This window comes from Corvus hawaiiensis, chromosome 6, assembly GCF_020740725.1.
Source record: "Corvus hawaiiensis isolate bCorHaw1 chromosome 6, bCorHaw1.pri.cur, whole genome shotgun sequence".
Taxonomy (NCBI): Eukaryota; Metazoa; Chordata; class Aves; order Passeriformes; family Corvidae; genus Corvus; species Corvus hawaiiensis.
The window spans coordinates 9,766,103-9,789,290 of NC_063218.1; the positions used below are offsets into that span (position 1 = coordinate 9,766,103).

General features: G+C 36.7%; 1 protein-coding gene across 5 annotated transcripts in view; it reads right to left on the reverse strand.

The window, feature by feature from the left end:
* Nucleotides 1-23,188, reverse strand: part of TDRD9 (tudor domain containing 9) — a 70,351-nt gene that overhangs the window by 13,474 nt on the left and 33,689 nt on the right. For 4 of the 5 annotated variants that reach the window (XM_048307813.1, XM_048307810.1, XM_048307814.1 and 1 more), the window contains 17 exons: nucleotides 18,845-18,948; nucleotides 18,016-18,074; nucleotides 14,957-15,008; nucleotides 14,718-14,802; nucleotides 13,927-13,984; nucleotides 13,260-13,364; nucleotides 11,471-11,568; nucleotides 10,966-11,097; nucleotides 10,183-10,345; nucleotides 10,035-10,098; nucleotides 9,484-9,547; nucleotides 7,962-8,006; nucleotides 6,390-6,443; nucleotides 4,690-4,806; nucleotides 3,776-3,883; nucleotides 1,713-1,813; nucleotides 902-1,075 (listed from right to left, as the gene is read on the reverse strand). In XM_048307813.1, coding sequence (XP_048163770.1) covers nucleotides 902-1,075; nucleotides 1,713-1,813; nucleotides 3,776-3,883; nucleotides 4,690-4,806; nucleotides 6,390-6,443; nucleotides 7,962-8,006; nucleotides 9,484-9,547; nucleotides 10,035-10,098; nucleotides 10,183-10,345; nucleotides 10,966-11,097; nucleotides 11,471-11,568; nucleotides 13,260-13,364; nucleotides 13,927-13,984; nucleotides 14,718-14,802; nucleotides 14,957-15,008; nucleotides 18,016-18,074; nucleotides 18,845-18,948 — 1,583 coding nt within the window. The remainder of the gene's footprint in view (nucleotides 1-901; nucleotides 1,076-1,712; nucleotides 1,814-3,775; nucleotides 3,884-4,689; nucleotides 4,807-6,389; nucleotides 6,444-7,961; nucleotides 8,007-9,483; nucleotides 9,548-10,034; nucleotides 10,099-10,182; nucleotides 10,346-10,965; nucleotides 11,098-11,470; nucleotides 11,569-13,259; nucleotides 13,365-13,926; nucleotides 13,985-14,717; nucleotides 14,803-14,956; nucleotides 15,009-18,015; nucleotides 18,075-18,844; nucleotides 18,949-23,188) is intronic. The other variant, XM_048307812.1, reaches the window with a different exon arrangement.

The window sequence follows — 23,188 nt, forward strand, 5'->3', positions numbered from 1 at the left end:
TATATATATAAAATATTCCTCTTGCTTGACAAAAGATAAGAACTTTAAAACTACATCTTTCAGCCTAGGAGGCTTGGTTCCTGAAGACCCAATTTTCACAAAGTTTTTAAGTGCTGTTTTGGGCAGAGTGAAACTGCTAAATATTTTATTAAAAGCTAAGTACAATTAACTGGAAGTAAAATACTCACCTGTACTTTAACCTTCCCAGTTCACTCCTGCCCTCCTATTCCAGACTTCTTATTTTAAAATACTGAAATGGCTGCAGACTAATCAGGAGGTAGGCAGAATGCCATTTTATCAGGTTACTTTTATGACCTGAATCTTAGAATCACAGCATCCAGTAACAATGGAACACACATGCCAGATTTTCCTAGCAAAAGCAGGTGTGGACCAAAGAGACTCACTACATTGCATTCCTCAGTATTATTTCCTATTATGTTGTTACACCTCATGTCCTTATGTTTCCCCACACTTTTTTTTTTTAAACTCTGTCTCCCTCCCTTTCTTTTTTGTCCCCTAATGCTACTCCTTATTTATTTTGGTTATAGTAATCCCCACATTGTCTGTATCATGAACAGAAATAACTGTGTACATCCATATTTTCATATGCCAAACGAAAATGGAGTAGAGCTTCGGAGGGGGGGAGACAACTGTATACTTGAAATTCTCTTAAACAGCAAAACATCTTTAACTATAAAGAAATATTTAAAACAATAATGTTATTTCTAGTCCTGCGAAAAAATTTCTCTTAAACAATTTTAAAAAAATTTAAATTAAATTAAAATCTGTTTTTTGAACCTAACATTTTTTCCTTGGTGACAGTTCCACGGAAATTCCCACTGAATCCAGCAAACCTCATTTTGCTGCAAAGAAACCCATTTTACATATGCAATATAATTACCTCAGAAATTCCAAACCTGCAGCTGCTGCACCTTGCACTTGTCTTCTGATATCATCTGGATAATGAACACACAGCTCAAAAGGAATCTTCAGCTGTGACATCTTGATTGCCAGGTACACTTCAGGAAGAACCTTAAAGACCTCCTTTGGATTACGGGAGAACTCCACAAAAGCCCTGTTTACAAAGAAAAAAATTTTTTTTTCTCCCTGTCTTTATCTTAGCAGGCCATCAGAAAATAAAAGGTAATTTCCTCACAGGCTTTGTCTACTGCTTTTATGTACCTTAAAACTTTAATTATCATGATGGTGATAAAACTTTCTAACATTGTCACCAGGACATGCCAAATTTAATGCAAATAGAAAAGGATGTGAAAATATATGTGAATAAGACAAGCATTAAAGATTGGAAAAGGAGTAAGAACAGGTAGATGAATTAAACCTTGGGAAGTCATAGGCTGAAATTAGTCAGATTATCAGCTCAAAAAAGCCAACAGACTGTACAAATGAGCTAAATCCAGTATAAAAGACAGAAATAAATACAGACAGATGAGCTGCAATTAAGGTCCACTGATAGAGAACAGAAGAGACAAACCAGAAGGCTCTACCTCAGCTAGCTTATCTAATGTTATTCCAATCAGTGCACATCAGACTTCAAAACTACCTTTTTAACTCTAACCAATACATAAAAAATAAGTTAGTGATTCCAAAGAGAGAAGAAATTAACTAAATTTGTCAGTACATCACTGACAAAGAAATTGATTACTGGATTTGTAACTGAGAACACAAGGCGGGAGACTTTATTTTACACTTACCTTGATCCACTGTAGGAAATAGATTTTACCTGCCCACATTGTCTAAGCAGTGACTGCAACTGTTTATGGTATATATATCCATAGGGAGGCATGTTCTTCAGCTGTTAAGAAAAAGAGGTTAAATGTGGATACATTCAATTGCTTTAATGCACTTTCAAGTTCACCTGAATAGTTAGCTTTCTCTTTCACCTGGGCTGCAATAATTATATACAATCTAAACTCCAACATATTCCAAAAGTGTTAGATACTATAGTACATTCAAAAATCTCAAGAGACAATAAAAAGCATCGTTTTGCTGCTAATAATGCCCTACTGCTTCAAACCAGAATAACCAGAATAGTAGATAAACTATAAATGAAGCAAATTAATTTGTAATTATACATATTAATCTGATGTTTGTTCCAAAAAGCTGACTGGTGTCTCTGATTTTGTTTGTAACAGAAAACCACTGGAACGCTACAATTTTTGTCCACAATCGAGAACTATATCCTATAGGGTGTGCACACACTGGGAAACGGAAGGACCTCCAGCTCCTGCATTTCCTGGCAGAACTGTCACATACTGAATTACTGAGGTATGGTGGGACAGCTTGCACAACTGAAAAAGCACCCTCACATGGCTCCATCATGTCATGGATGACAAAGAGCAATCTCCCGGTCTTCTTTGTGTAGAGGAGTAACTCCAATGTAAGCTTTCACAACTATTAATATGCAACTGTAGCCAGACGTCCATTTGTCTTTTTCTTAATAATATCTCAAAAGAGATCTTGATTTAATATAGAATCATGAACTCCTAGTTAGCAAGTTCAAACTTTGAGACTTTGAACTATTTTTCAGGGCCCATCCAACTGTCTATTCCTTTTCTTTGGCTCTTTCAACCTTAGACAGGAAAAAACAGATTATTTTTTCACAATGCTCCTTTGCCCTGAAGTTATGGTACTAAGATCAGCTGCCGATCAAAACCATGCTCTAGGTTAGATTGCAGAAACTGCCTAAAGGGAAGATAATTTAGAGAGACCAGAGAGTGGGAGGTTTTATTGTCTTTTATATCTTCAGCACACCATTAGGAGCAGTATATGGCTGCAAGAGTCTCTCCAAGTGACAGCCTGAGGAACTTGCAGCCCTTGTGCCCAAGATGATCATTTACACTGATGAAGACACAGCAGCTATTTCTTCCTTCTTCAAGAGAACAAGCAGTTGATGATGAGCAGATCAGAAGTCAAACATATTAAAAGTAAGTAGCTCTTTAAATCTACCAGTTTACTATTAATCAATGCTGCTGTGGCAAGACTCATCTTTATTCCACAAGATTGAGTCTAGTCTGATATTTTGCTTCAATATCCTTAAATAGTATGAAGCACAAAAAAATCCCTTGCCAACGAGATTTTCTGACTCTCTCTCCTTTTCATCTATTTTCTCTTGTGCCAATAAAAGTCTGTTCTTGGAGGCTCCTTGGTAGGTTTGGTTTCTTTAAACACAGGTCACGGTTGCCTTACAGTGTTATACCTAGTTCAGATACACCAAATATTTTCTTAGTTCGAACCGCACAATTTTGCAAAATCAACACAGCCATTTTAAGCTTGCACTTATGCAATCAGATGAAAAGCAGTTCTAGAAGATAAAAAAAAGCCCAGTGCAACCCCTGAGTAACCTTAAAGCAACAAGCACGTATGCCATGCACGGACAAGCAGGAGATTACAAAAAAAGGAACACTGAAGTTGCAATAACACATTACTTAAGTGCTCATCAAAAAGTACCCTCAATAGTCCTGTTCTCTTCTTCCACATATTTTACTCGTTTGATGGAAGTTGTTTGCCTGTGCAAGACTAGCAACCAAATGTATAGAGGCAGCTCTCAGGAATTCCTCTAAAATTTCCCACCTACGCAATGTTTGTTGTATTGAAAGAATGGGAGGTGGGACAAATGTCACCAAGTGAGGACCAGAGTAGGTAATTATTTCTGTCCTCACCCAAGACACAACAGAACTTGAAAATACCACCCAAACACTTCAGATTTCTTTCTATTACTTGATTCTTAATCAAGTCATTCACCTTCTTAACATACCATTACAGTGGTTTTTGGATCTTTGCCAGCAAGGTCTTTCATGGCAATTTCTTCCTGACATTTTCCAAAAGTACAGTAGTTGGGATAGAAAGCACCAGCTATTACCACCTGAAATCAAGAAAGTATTTAGTGAAACACAGCAGATTATATTCAGTTTCTTGAAATGAGATACACTAGCAACATGAAGAGATACCAACAGATCTTCATATGAATAATTTTTCCTGTCTCTGTCCAGGAATTACTGGAACTGCAGCCTTAACATGAATTCACGCAAATTCTTAAAAATATATTTTTGTGAAAAGAATTCAATTTCTGGAACAATTCTACAACATTTCAATTGTTTTGTATGCAGACTCGCTCTATTCTATTACTTGAAAATTGTAGTTGTTAGTTCTGATTTCAAGAGCCTCAGTTTAAATAAATTCACTCAAAATAGCTACAGGTAAATTGTTCTGTTTTCAGGCTGCATCTTACAAGATCTAACAATTCAGTTCCAAGAAGCTCACTACTTACACAGTTAAACCAACTGCCACTGAAATGATAAACAGGTCTGTGAAAATAAAATCACGGCTAATCAGTCCAAACAAGACAAGAAATTTAACTGGAAATTTGACAGATTTAAAATAGGTGGAAAGACCTAAAATTCCCAGCACCCCCTCCACACTAACTAACCAAGCCAGAGTTCAAATAGAGTACCTCAAACAAGGGATATTGTAATTTTCAAATAACTAACATCAGCTGTCCTTCTACATTGCCAAGACACTGCCAAAAAAATTACTTTTTTTCTACCCAAAATTGCAACATCCACAAAGAATTTTGAAAAACTAGTGTAATACTAGTTCATCAATATTAGTATATGAAAGTTCAGCTGCAATTTTGGAAAACAGCATCTCTTTATGACAGTAAAGCATTACCTGCAAAATGAAGCGTTGTTTGTGCACATATTCCTGGTCCATAGCAGATGGCTGAGCTTTAACATGCATGTTAAATGCACTAACTCGCCTTTTCAAGTTGTGAAATAACTCTGCCACCTGAAATTTGATCTCTAAGTTACATTTAAAGTAGATCAAACCCAACCATAAATTAAAGTAAAATCTGTTAGTAAAGGTTTGAAATAATTGGGCAAACTCCCTTCTCTTTTCAGGTGACTGGTATGCATTTCACCAATATACTGCTTAGCACCTCTATGTTGGAAAATAACTTTAGTACTGTGACTCAATCTGTTTCCCTTATGAAGAACAACTCTGCAGTCACAAAGTGTATTATGCACATATGATACAGAACAAAATTAGGAAAAGAACTGAAACAACCTTTTACAAGATGATATTCTATATTTAAATCATTTTAGGTTTGTACTTTAGGAGGTAAAAATCAGCCTGAACTTCTGCACCCAGCTGCAGTGGTGATCATGCTGCACCCTCAGTTTAGCAGATAACTGGGATTACTTTGAGAGACATCAAAATTATACCCTCCAGCAGAGCATATTAAACTTTCCATCTGTAGCATTTCCAAGAAGCTTCCCCAAGCAGCCACTGGCCCTCTGACCAAACAGTGAATGCCTTCACTCTCCCAACTGATTCTGGAGTAAATACAGAAAGTAGTACAACTTCTTTGTACCGACACTTCCCTTTCCTTTCTACTGCTGGCAGTTTTAGGACACTACTAGAACAACTACCATTGCCAGAAAGGAACCCAGTTCTGCAAACCCACTTCAACACAAGGGATGATGAAATCAGTATCTTCAGGTGCAGCAAATAAAAGCCCCCCACATCTTACTAAGTGTTAAGTGAAGGTGACCATTCTAAAATCCTTATATGTCAGGCACAACCTCTTCTGGCATTATCTGAAATTGACCCAAAAGAGGCTAACATGTGGGACTGATCATTCCACTGTCCAGTTTTACATAATTTGCTTTTCACTCATCTTTTTTTTAATCATCATCACATATCCAAGTCATAAAACTATAGTCATTTCTTATCCAGATGGTTGCTCACTATCAAAATCTTTTTTATTTCCTGTGCTTTTTGAACACAGGCCCTAGCTCATGCCAAAGGTATGAACTGGTGAAATCATGGCCAAGGCCATTCTGCTCGTCAGTTACTCAGGAATTTTACTTATTTCCCCCACAATATATCACATTAAGCTTGAAGCCCATTGTGATGAAGAGTTTTCATTAATTGCTGCAGTAATGTTACCAACAAAGCCCCACAAATTCTCAAGTCCAGGCCTCACTATGTAACTAACTAACTGTATTTGCTTAGAGTTTTCCCAACCAAAATACAGAAGATATTTAACAACAGACAGTAGTCACACCACAACCAGTGATCTGAGTAACCTATAAAACTAGCAAATAATACTGGAGGTTTCTTGAAAGTATTAAAAATATGTTAAACAGTTAATCATTTAACACCACTTTGTTTATCCTAACAAAAGGAAAATTCCTTTCATCTAAGTTCATACTTCACTTTAAGAAAATATACATATATATATCTATATATCTATATATCTGTATCTCGATAGATACATAACACAGTAGTCTTACCCGAGATCTTAACATTTACAGAGAATGAGGAAAGTTAAGTCCTTCTGCTTATAAAAACCTATTTAATCTTACCTCTTTGATCTTGTTTATATGGACAAAATTTGATCGACCCCACTCAAGCTCTTCCTGAAAAATAAAGTTAGAAACTTTCTTCTTCTACTGCTAGTAAATTTTCTCTCACATTCTTCTGTGTGCACACAAATAATAGTTACATATAGGAAAAGAAGAATTTAATCACATTTCACAGCTTTCTTTGCATTCATATTAAGTATTATGCCATGTATGAAGATAGAAGTCAATTTGACAAAAACTATATTCTGGTTATCATCAATGCAGTTGTGAGTAATCTAAACTTTCCATATAAACCCACAAGTCCAACTCCTCTGTGTTGCTACTACAAAACCTACTTTAAGATCCACACCTAGAGAATCATAGGAATGTTAAGGTTTGGAAAGACCTCCAAGATCATTGAGTGCAAACATTAACCCAGCACTGCTGTGTCCAGCACTAAACCATGTCCCCAACTGCCACACCCTCACGATGCCTTTTGAACCAATCCACCGATGGTGACTCCACCACTTCTCTGGGCAGCCTGTTGCAACGTTTCCAGTGGAGAAATTTGTCTTAATTCCAATCTAAACCTCTCCTAGTGCAACTTGAGGCCATTTTCTCTCCTTCTGTCACTTGGGAGGAGGGGCAAGGTGCCAATCCCCAACTCACGATGATCTCTTTTCAGGCAGTTGTAGAGCAACAAGGTCTCCCCCAAGCCCCCTTTTCTCCAGACTAAACACTTCCAGTTCCCTCAGCTGCTCCTTACAGTACTTGTGCTCCAGATCCTTCACCAGGCTCCATTACCCTTCTCTGGACATGCTCTAGCACACCTCAATGTCTTACAGTATTTTCTACACAGGACTTGAGGTGTGGCCTCACCAGTGCCAAGGACAGGGGGAAAAAATCACTGCCCTGGTCCTGCTGGCCACATTACTGCTGACACAAGCCAGGATGCCACTGGCCTTCTTGGCATCCAGGGAACACTTCCAAGAAACTCAGAGCTTCTTTCTTGAATGCCTGTTTTTATTAGACAGATTCTGGCCATCTTGGCTAGTTGTCATAATTCAGTCCTATCTTATACACTGGTGTTCATGAAAGATACCACATGCTGAAAGAACAGGGAAAATAAAAAAGGTTTTATCTTGTACACACAAAAGAAGGACTGGAGGCAGTTATAGTGTGCATGCTACCGATTTTTGTGACTGATGCACATAAACATCTTCCATCTTTCAGGGTTTTCTGAGGGGGCAGAAATCGGTGCGTTTAAAAAAACAGAGATACTTATGTGTATTAGAAGTATTTCTTTCAACTACAGCTCAATTTCACTTTTTAGGTTGGATTTCAAACCCTCTGGCCACTGTTGATTCATCTGTGAAAGGGACTACATAAGGGATTGTCTTCAAACAACTCTGCACTGGATTCAAACACTCATTTTCTCTCAAAGCCTATCCTATTTATGTATGAAAAGTCATAATTATTACAAATAAACATTGCTAGCAAAACCTCCTTACTTTTCATATTTACTATGAAAATAAAATATTCCAGCACTGAAGTCACCAACCTTGAATAGATAAGAAATAAAATTTAACTAACCATGGGATGTCTCAACTTTCCTTGTTGTTTGCAGGCCTGCCATGCCTAAGAAAAAAATGGTGTAGTATTCAGACAGAAAATATAGAGCTTTAGTAGTAATTTTTACAAATATTCATGTGACATTTTAAACTATTAACTTTTTTTTCGTATCAACACTGTAGGTAATTTTTTAACAGGCTGTCCACCTGGCTTTATGAGAGGAAATGGATGGAGTGTTAAAGCACATGCAAACATTCATAAATTAATTGAACAATTTGGATGCTTTAATTGGACACCATAATAAACCAAATTACTTTCAAAACCTTTTTCTTTTCCTTGCTTTGAGACAAAAGGAAGTGAACTGACTGATTCAGGTAAGTTGTGATGCAAATGCCTCCCAGAACACAGGGCTGGAAGAGAAATTAAAATACCCAGCATATTAATGAAAATAACTTCATTATTAAGCAGCTTATGACAGATGCCTGCAGAATCCATTTCTTCTAGTTTGACAGTAAGTCATTTCATGATATAATATCCCAGCTTACTGCGGACACTGACTACTAGCAAAGGTGAACAGCCAGACTGCATTTCCCTACCTTCCTAGAGGCTACCCTGAAAGAAATCTGATCTGAACCAAGCCAATTTGGAAATAAACTTTCCTGAACTTAACCTGTTATCTTATCAGCCATTCAAAACAAAGCTTTCACATCACTCACACACAGAGATACTTCACTGGAAGCTCTGTCTGAATGTTCATGTTTTTTCTCCGGGACAACATACTGGTTTATAGAAATATCATCTTCAGATGAATAGGTGATAATTACCAGGTGACACAAGGGAAATATGATAAGGGGATTCAGAAAACATTATTTCTGAGCCTGAGAATCAGTGGTTACATGTGGCATACATGTCCATGTGTGCTTCACAAGATGCTGACAGCAGAGTAGAAAAAAACAAGTCCATTTTGGCTGAAGGGCAACATGTTTTAAAAAAATGAACAAGCTAAATCAGCAGCTGAAGATTTTGGACTCTCCAGAAGATTACAGAACACACAAGAGCATGCATAATATAAAATGCTGGAATTTGAACAGCAAGTTCCTCTAGCAGAAGCCTTTGCTGCGCTGTACCAGCTCTGCCTCTACATGGAGGAATTCACCCCTGTCCATGGTACCGAGCCACCAAACAGCCAAGAGTACCAAAAAACGGCAGTTGCACAAAAACATCACAAAGCCAAAGCTAAGAAGTCTGGAGAAAGGTCACCAAACTCATTCTGTACTAGAATTAACCAGTCCAAACTGCCCTCGGTTAAAAACAATGTACAAACATCATCACATCTCTGGCATTTTACTTTTGGCTATTACAGTAGAGACAACTGGAACTTCACACAGTTGGACAAAGACTGCCAAAAGCATCAATAGCTGGCAGTAACGTGAAGTTTGTAACAACTGCAAAGCACAAATGATGCACTGATCCTACAAAGGTGAGACTTGCCATCTTGGTCTATCAGATTTCACTGTAATCTAAGCTGGAAAAAAAGACTTACCCTAAATGCATTCACAATTGCAATACAGTCACTCCTACTATTACCAGCAAAAACCATTTTTTTCCTGTCAATACAAACAAAGAATATTAGCAACAATTTTTTTTTCAAATACTGCCTGTATTACACAGCTCAGAATGCTACATCATTAACACCCTCCATGCCTTTAATAAACATGATCAATACACTTATTGTAATAACTTGCTCTTATTCACATCTCCTTGCTGAAGGAGATGCATTGTATGAGCAGGATAATAATAAATACTGTCCTTGCTATTTTAAAAACCGTTTTAATAGACACTGTCACATGTTCACATGAGAAAGGCAATGCTGAAGAATCAGGCCTTGTGCTCAGGAAAGGATGAGTCAGCTCTGTGATTTATGTTCCCAAATAAATACATTCCAGTATCAGCTACCTGGAAAAGCTTCTTTTTGCACTGCTTGGCACTTTAACAGAAAATTAGACTCATGACACACAAAATTATATTAAGTGATCAACTTTGCCCTCTGCTCTCAAATGCAGTTAGGAAGTTATAAAACATCTGGGGTACTACCTGTATGCATCAACGTGCTTTTTGAAAGGTACTGTAAAAAAATTCCGCAAAGACAGTGCTGCAGCTACAACAAAAACAAATCAAAATTAAAACCTGCAAATCATTTGGTTTTCGAGAAGTGTTCCCACATGTTCCTTCTTTCAGTTACCTATAATAAGGCATTCCTCCAAGCAACCAAAGACATGCCCAAGGATTATCAATTTTCCAAGATGCAGGTCCACTGGCAACTGTGTCAACACCGTTCCTAAGAAAGTCAGCTCACCATCATGCAGATTTTCTTCTGTTTGCACACAGGCTGTAATTGCTCCCAGCTAGGGAAATTAAAATGTGTTCACTTGTAAAAGCTGACTAAGTAAACCTCAAACAATTTTTAAAGCCTGGTACTTTTGAAACCAAAGCTACTACATATACTGGATATAAAAACAAGCTACAAATGATGCAAATATTATTTCTTATGCACTTTGGAAAGGAAAACATTTTAATGCAATGAAGATTCTACTCCTTATCAACTTCATAAATGAAAATCAAAATCACAATCTTCCTTGTACAGGTGAGAAGGGTATCTTCAGGCTGACCTCTAAAATAATAATACAGGGTAAGAGTGTGATTTATTACTTATTCATAAACACTGTCGCTTAGAGAGTTCAAGTTATTTTTTGTCTATTTTTCTATTCTTTCTCACCACAGATGCTAGTCCTCAAATAGTATCATTACTCTCTGATGAAATTATAATCTCTTTTTAAGATGTAACTACAGAAATGATGCTCAAGAGGATGGTAACCCAACAACAGACCAAGGTGTGAAAGACTATCTAGACAGAGTTTATATTTGAGGTTCCAGTTAAGGTTACTACTACTTTAACTACATAGAAAACCACTTCTGCAGTATGTTCCTATTACCTTGATTTTAACAACACTAAAAGGAAGCCTACCTCTTTCAGCTGAACTATTGTACGTTCAATGTCACCCACACTGGGGGGGGAAAGAGCTGTCGCCAGCAAGGCTTTTGGTTCCCCTATATCAAGCTTCTTTAATTTTAAGACTGTAGCTCCCAATGGACAATGCTGAAGGGAAGACAAGATTATTGTTACTTTCCCCCCATGGGAAGTGTGACAAAGTGTTTTACATTAAAAAATACATTAAAGTTTACAATTTAGCAAAATCTGAAATTAATTGTTGTACAACTAGGTTTTTTTTCCTTTTAAGCAGATTGCTTATTTTTACTCCACATTAATTTTACTGCTATAATGCATCTCTTTCTATAAGGCAACTATGTGGAATGACCTTTGTCTATTAGTTATCACGTTCAATTCTAGTCATTGCTACAGCAATTAGTAACTATTCCAATTGTCTTCAGGGAAAGTAAAGCAAAGCAAAGCTTCTCTGCTATGACTACATGCATTAAAGAAAACCTAACCCTAAACCCAAAAGCCTTACCAGCAGCTCAGGTTCTGACTTCTCTGGAATACAGTCTGCCCAGAAGGCCTTGTGTACAAGCCTGTAACAATACCCTTTGGAAACACGTCCAGCACGACCTTCACATAGAAGAACAAATCACCAATTTGTGAAGTGCCCAAGTTTTTTCCAAACGCATCCATCTACAAACCCTCTGGGCAGCTGAGCAGCACACGACAGCTGATGCTGCAGGCTGAACTGTGTTCTGCTCTCTTGCAGCAGACAGGCCCAGCGGACACATAAGGGTAGGACAAAAACATTTTGCTTTCACAGGAGCAGTAACTAACAAAAGACTTACGTAAGTATTTCACTCAAATACCTCTTTCGCATAACTGCCCCCAAATCAACTGCCATTTTTCTCAGTTGAACAGGCATTTCCAATTTGACTCTATAGCTAGAAAATAATCTTCAATATAAACTACTTCTAAGATACAATGATAAACAGCAAAACATCTTCATGATCTACTATTTACAGAAAACACAATGATTCAGAAGTCTATCTTCACAAATCCAAACACCATTCACTCCAACCAACTAAAGGGCACTCTTCTCTGTGGGATACTCCACTAGAGAATCAGGCCATATTGTAAAATGACATGCATAACAAGTCCCAGTCTTCTACACGAAATGCTACTTCTACTGGTTGTACATTGCCTGGTTGCTGTGACCTATGCTGACCCTGAACCAAATAGAAATAAATCTGTATACTGGGGTTCACAGTGAGGTCTTGAAAGGGGGTGGCTATAGGGGTGGCTTCTGTGAGAAGCTGCTGGAAACTTCAACCAGATCTGACAATGCAAGAGTGTGAGGAGGAAGCAGCAGCAGAGAGAATGTGTGATAACTGGCCAAAATCTCCATTTTCCATCCCCCTGTACCACTAGGGAGGAGGAGGTAGAGAAACTGGGAGTGAATCCAAGCCTGGGAATGAGTGGGGGGAAGGTGTTTAAGACTTGGCTTTATTTCTCATTACCCCAGACTGGTTTGTTTGGTAATAAAATTAAACTTATTTCCCCAAGCTGAGTCTGTTTTGCCTGTGATGGTAACTGCTTAGTGATCTCCCTGTCTTCATCTCAAACCTTGAGCCTTCTGCCACCATTTTTCTCCCCCTGTCCAGTTTGAGGAGAGGGGAGTGATAGAGCAGTTTGGTGGGCACCTGGCACCCGGCTGTAACTGTGAAGACTTCATAATACTTAAAATAACAGTACTTTTGTATCTGAAGATGTCACTGCTATTAATTTATTTAGTACTATTTTTGACTGAAGCTAAAAAGATTTTGATATTTAAGCGGACTGTCTTACTTGAAAAGCCAACAGGAAATCTTATTTATCCTTGTGCTGTGAACACTGGTGTAAACTAGAAACACTGCTGTGGATATTTCAACTCATTTAAGAGTGACATATACACATGAAAGTTTTTTTACTGCTGAAACTCACAAGCAGTTAATAAATACCTAGCAGTACTGACCTCTCCTTTTTAAAGTGGCCCATGACAAAAAAATTGCTATTAAATAACAAAGAATCCATGGTCTGAAAATCTTTTATACTTTTCAATAAAATACAAAACATGCCTCTGAAAATATACTTGAGGGAAAAAAACCATTCACTCATAGTTTTTTAATCACATTTTTATATCCTGACATGGTGAAGATTTATCAAGTATTAATGGCCAAAATAATCTGTTCTTTTTACTATTAATACAATAAAAAGCAACAAAGAATTTTTCTTGAAGGTCAGCTTCTAAAATTCCTTTGCATTACCTATTGTAATCTTACCTTTTCTTTGATTACAGTTTGTTTTAGATGCCCAGCAAAGTCTCAAACTTTGGTAATTAGTTTCCTTATCACAAAACAAAATTTTAGTTAAGCAGAAATCTATCACTGCAAGGAAGAAAAAAAAAAATTCCTCATGGCAGTGGAAAGAAATACACAAGAATAATCTGTATTATCAGAAAAGTAAAGTCTAAACAACTTGAATAGCAATAAGGAGAACATCAGATTTATAAACAATCAGACACAGGATATTCTGAATACTAAACAAAGTGCTAATAGATTTTACCATAAATATAATAAATCATTGTAGATGACAATCATTAAAAGGCAATCATTTCTGCATTTAGAAACTCTGTATCAAAATTTACTTAAACTGATGCAATTATTTCAAAACAGTCAGAATGTGATTAAAAAGCTTAACTTGTGACATCAGGTCTGGCTCTGCTTGTTACTGCATTTAAAATTACCCCTTAGTGAAGATTTAAACCAACCTCCCACTCAGTAGCTGTATTTGTTCATATATTCAGATTTCTCTGTTGTGAAAGAAAGAATTCAACACTCCAACAGCAGTGCTTTGAACAGTAACACATCACTGAGACCTAAACAAGCACAAGTATGGAAAATATTACAAATACAGTGTATACAGAATCACAAGATTTAGACAACTTACCATACTTAACATCAGGAACTGTTACAGAGCTCTCAGCTATGTTGGTAGCTAAAATAACCTGAGTTTTGAAGCAAAAAATAAGCAATGAATGCATAAACAAAAAATTACTCACATTAATGTTTCTACATGAAAAATCCAATTTGCTATGAGAAATATAAATGTAATGGCAACACAGCATTTCTGCTCTGCATATTAAAAAAAGCAATACCACACAAGGCAATACAGTACAAAAAAACTGGTGTTTTCTTGTTCTGAGCTCAAAAAAAAGCATAATAAAAGTAGTATAGCATAGGACAGTATCAAGGAAGAATGGAAATATTTCCTGGTGCTTTTTCTGTACAAAAACATCACACTATTAGCAGCAATACCCTCTTAGTGATGACAGATGAAGAAAATCAAGGCAGCAGCCAAAACCTGGGATACAAAGTGGGTCAGAGTCTCCCGTACTGGGGGACTACTTTGCTATTCAGTGCCACCAGCAGCACTCCCCTGTCATGCAGGTGCAAGAATCAACATGCTCAAACCATTCTGAAGGATAAAAACAGCATCATGCAATAGTTTACGGGTAACTTCCAGTTACTGCACTTCTCTTGAGGTCTCAATACCAGTTAAAACAACAGCTTGGTAAGAAACTCCATCAGTTTACACACTGAAAAACAAAAGTGCTTTGTCCTCACAAAATGGTTTGAGCTAGAACAGCTAATATTACTTAAACACATTACTATTTGCTATTACTACTCTAGCAAAGGTTTCACATACTTTAAAAAAGTAATGGTTTTTAAAATATTTACTTTTCTGTAGCCAGGAACTGTAGCTGAAAATACTTTACTTTGTTCCTCCAACGTTGCACATGCGTGAAATGGGTACACTTGCCACCTAAAGAAAATACATTCGTGAAATATTTACTGATGCAAGAATACTGAAGTTGATTACACTTCTGTGCTAAACCTTATTATGTACTTAGAACTCATACAGCTGAAAGACTCATGTTCAGATTTAACTGAACTGAAACAAATTTCGTCTAACTTACCTTTTATACTTCTGTGAGAGGCACGAGTGCATGTATCTTATTTCACCTAAACCTAGGGAAAAAGTAATCATGAGTTTATTTTTCATTTTAGTCATCAGGAATAATTCTAAATCATCTATTTCAATTATTAATTGCTTGTCATTATTACCTCTTTTATGCCACATAATAAAATGGTAGAACAGTTGAACAGCAAATGTAGTAAGTCACTGAAACCCAGTGAGTCAATTTTTCAAGAACCATTTGGCATTGATTTTACATTTAATAAAGTGAAAGTGCAACACCAGATTTAAAGGCCATTTGACAATATCCCATTATTACCCCTTGTTTCAGTTTCTCACAACTGACAGTGCTCACCACATGCTGAGAATCTGTCTGCTTTAGGCTAAAATTGGGTATTTCCACCAAAACAAGTTCTTTCAAAGAGCAGGGCCAAGGGGGAAAAAAAAAAAAAGCTATTTCTGTCTTAGCCACCTCACCTTTGGCCATTCCAGTGCCCATTTTCTGGGGCATGCATTTCTCATCTGCCAGAGGAAATCTTATGACTAAGGGATTTTTCTATCTTCCTGAATACCTCCACAGACACAAACCTTTCTGAGCAACTTAGTTTACTTCTTATTGAGACTTCAATTCCAAAAGCCCCACTTTCAAAAATCTGTCCAACCCTGGACTTTCCTGGAGGTTGTTTTTATGATTAAAAAGAACTAAAAGGTTTGATTCACGTTTGGCAGAGCAGACTGTGCATCATCACTGTTAACAGTAATTATTGATCAGCCTAGTAATTACTGACTAGCCACAGCAGGCAGTATCTGCTGACCAGTTTTTAAAACGACAAGAGTTGACTGACCATGACACCTACAGAACACAAGGATCCCAATAGGAAAAAAAGGTCTGGAATGAAACAGGAACTAGTAACAAATTTTGTCTGGCAAACATACAAGGACAATAAGGAGAGCAGGGCATGGAGAAGTGCAAAAGAAAATATAGAACAGACAAAAAGAGATCAACACAAGTACAACAGAAAATTAGATCACTTGGAACATATTCATGCCTATGAAGATGTATGTTAAGAAAATTACAGTGTAACATAGCACTTTCTACCACCTGTTACCTACAGAGACAAGCTCTGGGAAAAAAGGAGAGTTGAATACTGAAGGGTATTTATCTGTAAAGAATAAGACTTGGCAGCATTACAAAAAAAAATAATCAGTGAACAAGACAGGCAATTACAAGGGAAAACATGGCATCCTGCTTCAGACAGCTGCAACTCCTTCTGGAAGCAGATTCTGCCCCATCACTGAGTTCCTCAAAGACAGTGGGCAAAAATCACTTAACAGCATCCTGAGCAGAGCACTGCTGTTTCTGGCTGCTGCTGCACACTTAACTTGACAAGTCCGTGGAAGTGTTATTTTTAATGTTCAAAATGCTATGTAATCCTTAGCACTCAAAAAATCTAAGCATCTCAAATCAACATCCTAAATGTGGATGTTAAATGTGTAAAAAATAACCCAAAGCTCTGTCTCAGCTGCCATCTTGTAAACTGAGGGCTCTCCTCCCCTTTTCTCCAGTATTGTATAAAAACATTTGCGAGGAAAATTTCAAGGGGTATTTGCTAACCCTGTGTTCAGGATCAGTCTTAAGTATCCAGTTTGAAACCACACAAGGTCAAACACTGAACAAATAAAACACAAACTTGAGTGTACCAGCTCATTCAGAAAGCACTACCTGCACAGGTTTCCACAAATTTACCAAATTTATTTAAACAAAATAAAAATCAGTGTATAACTGGCAGTTATAAGCCATCAGGGATAGCAGCACAGTAAACAAAAACAAAAAACAAACAAACAAAACCCACAAACAACCCAAAACAAAACACCTCAAAGTGAAAGATAAAGACTTAGGATTTGAAAGTGCTAAAGAGTAATTTCAGATTGAAACGAAGACCCAGAGGGCCTGAGGAAGTCTGAAAACACACCAGACAAACACCAATACCAGAGGCCAGAGGCAACAGAGATGGTCTCCCTAGACTATTAATCACAAACTGGAATGGGCCTTACACTGACACAATGAAATAATTCCTTCTACCCATTAATTTTATAGAGAAGGTGATTCTAGGAAAGGCAGCTCTAATACTTTTCAGCTGATGGGGAACACTCGCCACTGAAAGCTACTCTGCAAGCGCAGTGTATCTTGGAGCTGGTGTGCTGTACTTCCAGCTCTAGCCCTGGCCTGCCTATTCCTGAGCTCAACACAGCAGAGAAACGACATCCATAAACACTTTACAGAGTAAGAAAGTCCTGGTAGGGACAGACTTTGCTGTGTCCAAGGAAACAGCTACTCTGGAATTCAAGGTGACTCTGAACATAACCAAGTCTTTTCAAAGTTTTCAACTAACAAATTTTCAGCTCATGAAGTAAAAGAATACCTGAAACCACCAGGTAACAGATTTGTGATGTTCAGGAAAACTACTCTGCAGGCTAGTTACACTGCCTCTAAAATCCAGCTAATAGGTTCAAATAAGAATGACAGTCAAAACAAAAGCCTACAATAATTTTTATGCAAGACAACTTAGGTTTTATTCTTTACAGAAGACTCTAACTATGTGTAGCCAGCTTTTTGATCATTAATTGCTATGTCATCACACGTGATTATGAGCATGCCAACTACACCAACCAAGGTACATGGAAAGAAAAAAGTGAATCTGAACTTTTACAGTAACAATCTAAATAAAGACCGCACTATATGCGGATAAGGAAACATCTCTAAAAGAATCCTAGGAACTTCCTACAATAACAAATAATTGCATCAAAAAACTGAGCAACTCCATTTCTACAGATTAACTACAGAACTAATTTTATTATTTTAAAAATACATAACTTGATTTTTGACTCACAACTTTTGCAGTTACTGCCACAATTAAAAAAGTTTCCAAGAAAAAACGCCCAAAGAGACCGATGAACCTCATTTAAGTATGTGTTTAATAAATCCCTGGAAGAAGTGCCAGAAGAAAGCTCATTAGATGACAAATAACAAAAAAGAAAGTTATTAAGACAAATATTCACCTGGTAAAAACACAAGCACGCTGCCATGTTCTAATGTGCCACTCAAGCTCTTTTTCTCCCTAAGAAAACACAGCTTCATTAATTTTACAATCTCATTCTGCTTCACTACCCCAAGTTATTTCATTCTGGAAGAACAAGCAGAAGTGCACACTTTTTGTAACATGCATTATTTAAACCTCCTAAGGAAGTGAAATTTCAACCATTATTTGCAGCTATGCCTTCTGAAAAATTCAGTAGATAAACACTGGAACCAGAGCATTAAGTTTAGTTTTTTTCTTCAAAACTATGACAAAAAGAAACATTCTCATTCTGCAATGGAGTTAGTCATAATCAGGTAACTTTTAATACACACTCACTGTTAGACAAAGTTGTAGAAGCACCTTTATTACATTTTCAGATACTAAACATCAATTTACAAAACACAGAGCAGCAAAATCCAGTATTTTCTTATTTCAAATTACGTTAAGGCATTAAACAGACAGTGAAAATTAATGCCTAGTATTTATCCTTTTTTTCCATGAAATAATGTATGTTTTAGGTTTTAATATAAAATAGTAGCTCTGGTTTAATTCTTGACATAAATACTCCTCAGCTCTGGTCTACAGAAAGAATATAGTTTCCATATGACATGGCTGCCTTTAATAGTCACACTCCAGGGCAGGATGTGCACTTTAAGAACAGAGGGTACAAATCAAACAAATATATAAAATAAAGGCAGAAATGCAAGTAAAATTAAGTTTCCACTAATAATCATGGGCTGCTGCTGTTGCTTAATTAGCTTCTCATTTTCCCAAGAGCCACTGATTCCAGATCTTGAACTATATCTTACCTATTGCTCCTCTTTTCTAACTCATCAAATGACTGAATCAGAGACACTGCGACTTGATACATTTTCTGTTCTATCACTGGTTCCCCAAGGCTCTGAGGATGAAGCTGTGTGGAGAAGGTAATGAGGTTAACTTAGTGTAACAGGCTAAAAGACTGAAGTTCACATATATATTTCAATTTGTCAAGTGCTTGCAATTAAAATTGATCCAGTACAGAAGCTTGTACAAAGAAGTAACTTCATCTGATACACTCATTACCTTCTAAATAGACATCTTTCTTCGAGCATCCTATCATTTTAATGCTAAAGAAATACTTCTGATATTTACCTACTTAAGGACTAAGCCACCCTCCAGCTGTTTGCAGGACATACTCCTTATTCTGAAGTGTCAAGCACATGGGACTGATCACAACCAGTGGGAACAGGATGACAAGGAGGAATGGGGACAAGGACATTGCAGTGCTTCTCACAGCTACTATTACGCAGCTCTCTCTACCTGCCCACACACAAATCATATACCTCTTTCTTATTTAAATTGTTTTTCCACTTAATGGGTCTTGTGGTTTTGGTCATACCCTGTCAAAGAATTACTCTTCTGTTGTGCTCAACAGAACCATGATTATTCTGTCTACACTGTTTCCTTGCATTCTGTACAAACTCAAGGCTTTAGTATTTAAGAACACAAACTATCAAGTACTCAGAGCAAAGACAGTAACTTAATCACTTTCCACTTTTAAAGTAAAACTCTTAATAAACTAGACCTGCTTTGAAAAAGGTCTATAGTATTACACATTTTTCCCTGGTGGGCAAAATGGCTTTTAATCATTGCTCACCTTTCATTCTCAGAGCTTCTCCTCATGGTAGTACAAACTCTTTACTGGACCAAGTGTTTCAGAGAGCTAAAATCACAGACAACTGAACTATCTAAACTATTAAAATGAAATCAGTTATTCTTCTACCGGTTTCCCTTTGTAAAGGAGCTCATAACAATCACAAAAGCACTGCTCCTAGCACCAGTCTGGCAACACTGATTCAGATCAGCATTTGCTACTGCAACCTCAGTTCTCAGTTTCATTAGCCCATGAGAAACCTCAAAAATACTCAATTGTTTTCTTCACAGTTATTTTTGCCCCAGTATATGTGAAAAATCTAAGAAAGTTACCTCTTCTGGGCTGCTTGAACATAAGATTTTTTTGTTTTATATTATCCCTGCTTAAATAACTGTCCAATTTGTCTTTTCAATTTTGCTACTGATTGTACCTTTAGTATTCTTTAACACGACAAGGCTTCCACATCACTCCTAATAAAAGGTAACAATGTGACAAACAGCAAATCCAAAAGCCCAGTCAAACCTGACTGAAGTAATACAACATAATCAGAACAGCTTTTGACAGCAGCTCACTACCTTCCATCAGGACTCTGACTCCAGTTCTATGGATATGAAGGAGTTTTCACCCTTGCAAGCCAAAAATGGCTTGCATTTTTGCACTTTGCTTCATTTTTTAAATTTGCATTTCATATCTCCAACACCATCCAGAACAACAGGCAAGCATTTACACAAGTAGCTTTAAAATTGCCTATAGATAGAGCCTTCATGCATTTTTCATGAAACCTGTGTTTCAATGATTCTTGGGGGTTAGAGGTTGCTGGTAGGACAGAATCACAATTCTGTTAAACATCCAGAACAACGTGCTTACGAAGTCCATTACACCAAAAGAAAAATAAACTACTTTTTGTAAGCCAACACTCACAAATTAAACAGCACAACTATAAATGACCCAGTATCTGGGCAAGGGTAAGCCAGTGCTACACTGAAAAATGTTCCTCCCTTCTTCCCCTCTTATTTGTATTCTTTCCTACAAATGAAGTAATTCAAGTAGAAAGCTTTATCTTTGATTCAGCTAGATGTCTGTCTAGCCACAGCAGAGGGTTTACTGCAAACAGGCATACAGAAGAAAAAATGATGACTGACACTTTTATTCATCTTCCAAATCACAATGGCATCAATGAATTGACAAATTATTCAAGTCAAAATGACTCTCCAAAATTTTTATTTTCAAGCACAGTTTTAAAACATTATCCCATGCAGAAATGAGTGATGTATTAAAGCCAAGAGGTCTGCAGGATTCACAAAAGGATTCTACACTTATAAAGTAACATCAAATTATTTTAAGATTTTTTGAAAAGGGACAAAGGTGCACACCTCACAGCCCAGAGACAGTTAAAAAGGACTTAACTGATTTTGACTGAGATGCTTTAATAAATGAGTTTAAGATTTACGTAATCTGGTTTTATAGTTATTAATTTTAAAATCAAAAGGAAACTTAGAAAAATTCTGCTTATCTAAAGACCAAAGACTGCATTTACTTTTAACTGCTGTGTTCTTTTATGTAAATTTTACAGGCTTTTAAAGATGAAAATAAAACATCAGGAACTAAAGTCTGAAGCCTGTACCTCAGGCAGTTATCTAACTGATTTAGATTTTAGCATGATGAAAGATGTGCTCCTGCCTCCATATGGCAGCGTTAACTCATTAACTGCCTTAACATTCACATTCCACTTCCATTTTATTAGGATGTTACACAAATCATCTTAGACCTTCCACATTTTAATTTTTTAATTTTAACTAGTATTTAGAGATAATCTTCACACACAGCACCATAAGAAACAAGACCAAGACTAAGAATCAGTGCTTTAGAATTCAATTTCATCCTTTTTTAATATATATTAAAAAAAGAAAATCAAGAGCACTTATATGCTTCTATTGTTGCCCTAAGGCACAAGAAACATCTTGGACAAACATACTCTCCCCATCCTGCTGAGAAACAGAATGGCTATAGATAGGACAACACAAGATAAAGAATCAAATGAAAACTTTGAATAAAAAACACAGAGAAAATAAAACATATAAAAAGGCCTAAGTATTGAAAGCAGTTCCTTTGTTCGTGGTCTCTGAGGTGAAAGGTGTGCAAGTTGACATTCAGCTCCAAGTGCAGCTATGACAAATCCAACTTGACTGAACTAAGCTTCTTACTCAATTTCCTGGTTATCTTTTTGTTGTGATCATCAAAAATATTTTAAAAAACCCCATCCATGTATTACATAATCTCTTCCATATTATCTGTCTGAGCTGCCATACTAATGTACAAATACTGATGGGCCAACTGCCACAAGCATTGAGTTTATTTTTTTGTTTGCATTAAAACTTCAACAGTTAACAGCCTTTTATTTCAGCTTGCCTGTGTTGAGGCATAACCAGTTGGCCTGTGCTGTGTACAGCAGAAGCAATTATTTTCTTCTGGTTTCTCCAACTACCTATTTTATTTTGCTATTTTATTTTCTGCAGAATTGATGGATGAAAGCTAAATAATAACATTGTGTTCACCCACTGCTGCTTTTTTAAGTGCATACCCCATCTTCTTCATTGTAATAACATTCTAATAGTGTTTTGAATTATCAAAACTGACCAATAATTATACACTCACGTCCCAGTTATTTTTAGACTGGGTATCATAATACAGGTCTGAGTGCATTTGTTCTACTCTGCTTTAACCTGTTTATTTTGCCTTGAACCATAATACTGAAAGAGTTCACTCAAGTGAATTCCTACACAGCTGTTTTTCAAATGTAAAACAAACTCCTATTACAAAACCACAGAGAACAGATTAACTCATATTTACATTCATTCCTTTATTATCTGATGTCTACATAAATACTTGCTACAATGTCAGGAGCCTTACAAACAGAAATATACAAAATACATTTGGTGCAGCTTATAAGCTAAAGATTGATAAAGCAAACATGTTCATCTTCAGCCAGTATCTACCCTCCTCCTGAAGCATCAGAGAAGCAGCACTCCAGCACAGCGCACCAGGGAACTGAGAGGTATCTGTTATTCTAACACATTTTCATTACTCAAAATTACACATTTGCCATGGTGGCCTCCATAGTTACAACAGAAATAGGTTCAAAACTACTGTATAATATCTCTGGCTCTACTAAAAAAAAAAATAAAGAAAAAAGAAAAATAGGAAAGCCTCAGCTGATAGAGAAGCCAACTTGATAACACTGAAGTTCTAATCATAAATGCTTGTTTTCTCTTCATTTCACACCACTTTCTGCCTTTTTACATAATAAACATGAACTAACCCAGGAAATATTCCCTGATTTTGTCCGCTATATTCAAAGAGATCTCTAAGTCTTTTTATGTTACTTTCTGCACACACTTTAACATTGTTCATCTTGAACGCAAACTATCAAACAAAATGCCTCATACTATTGAAACATTGCTGTTATGTGAAGGGAACTAGTTTGCTCATAAGAAGACTCTTGTTTCATCCTCATCTA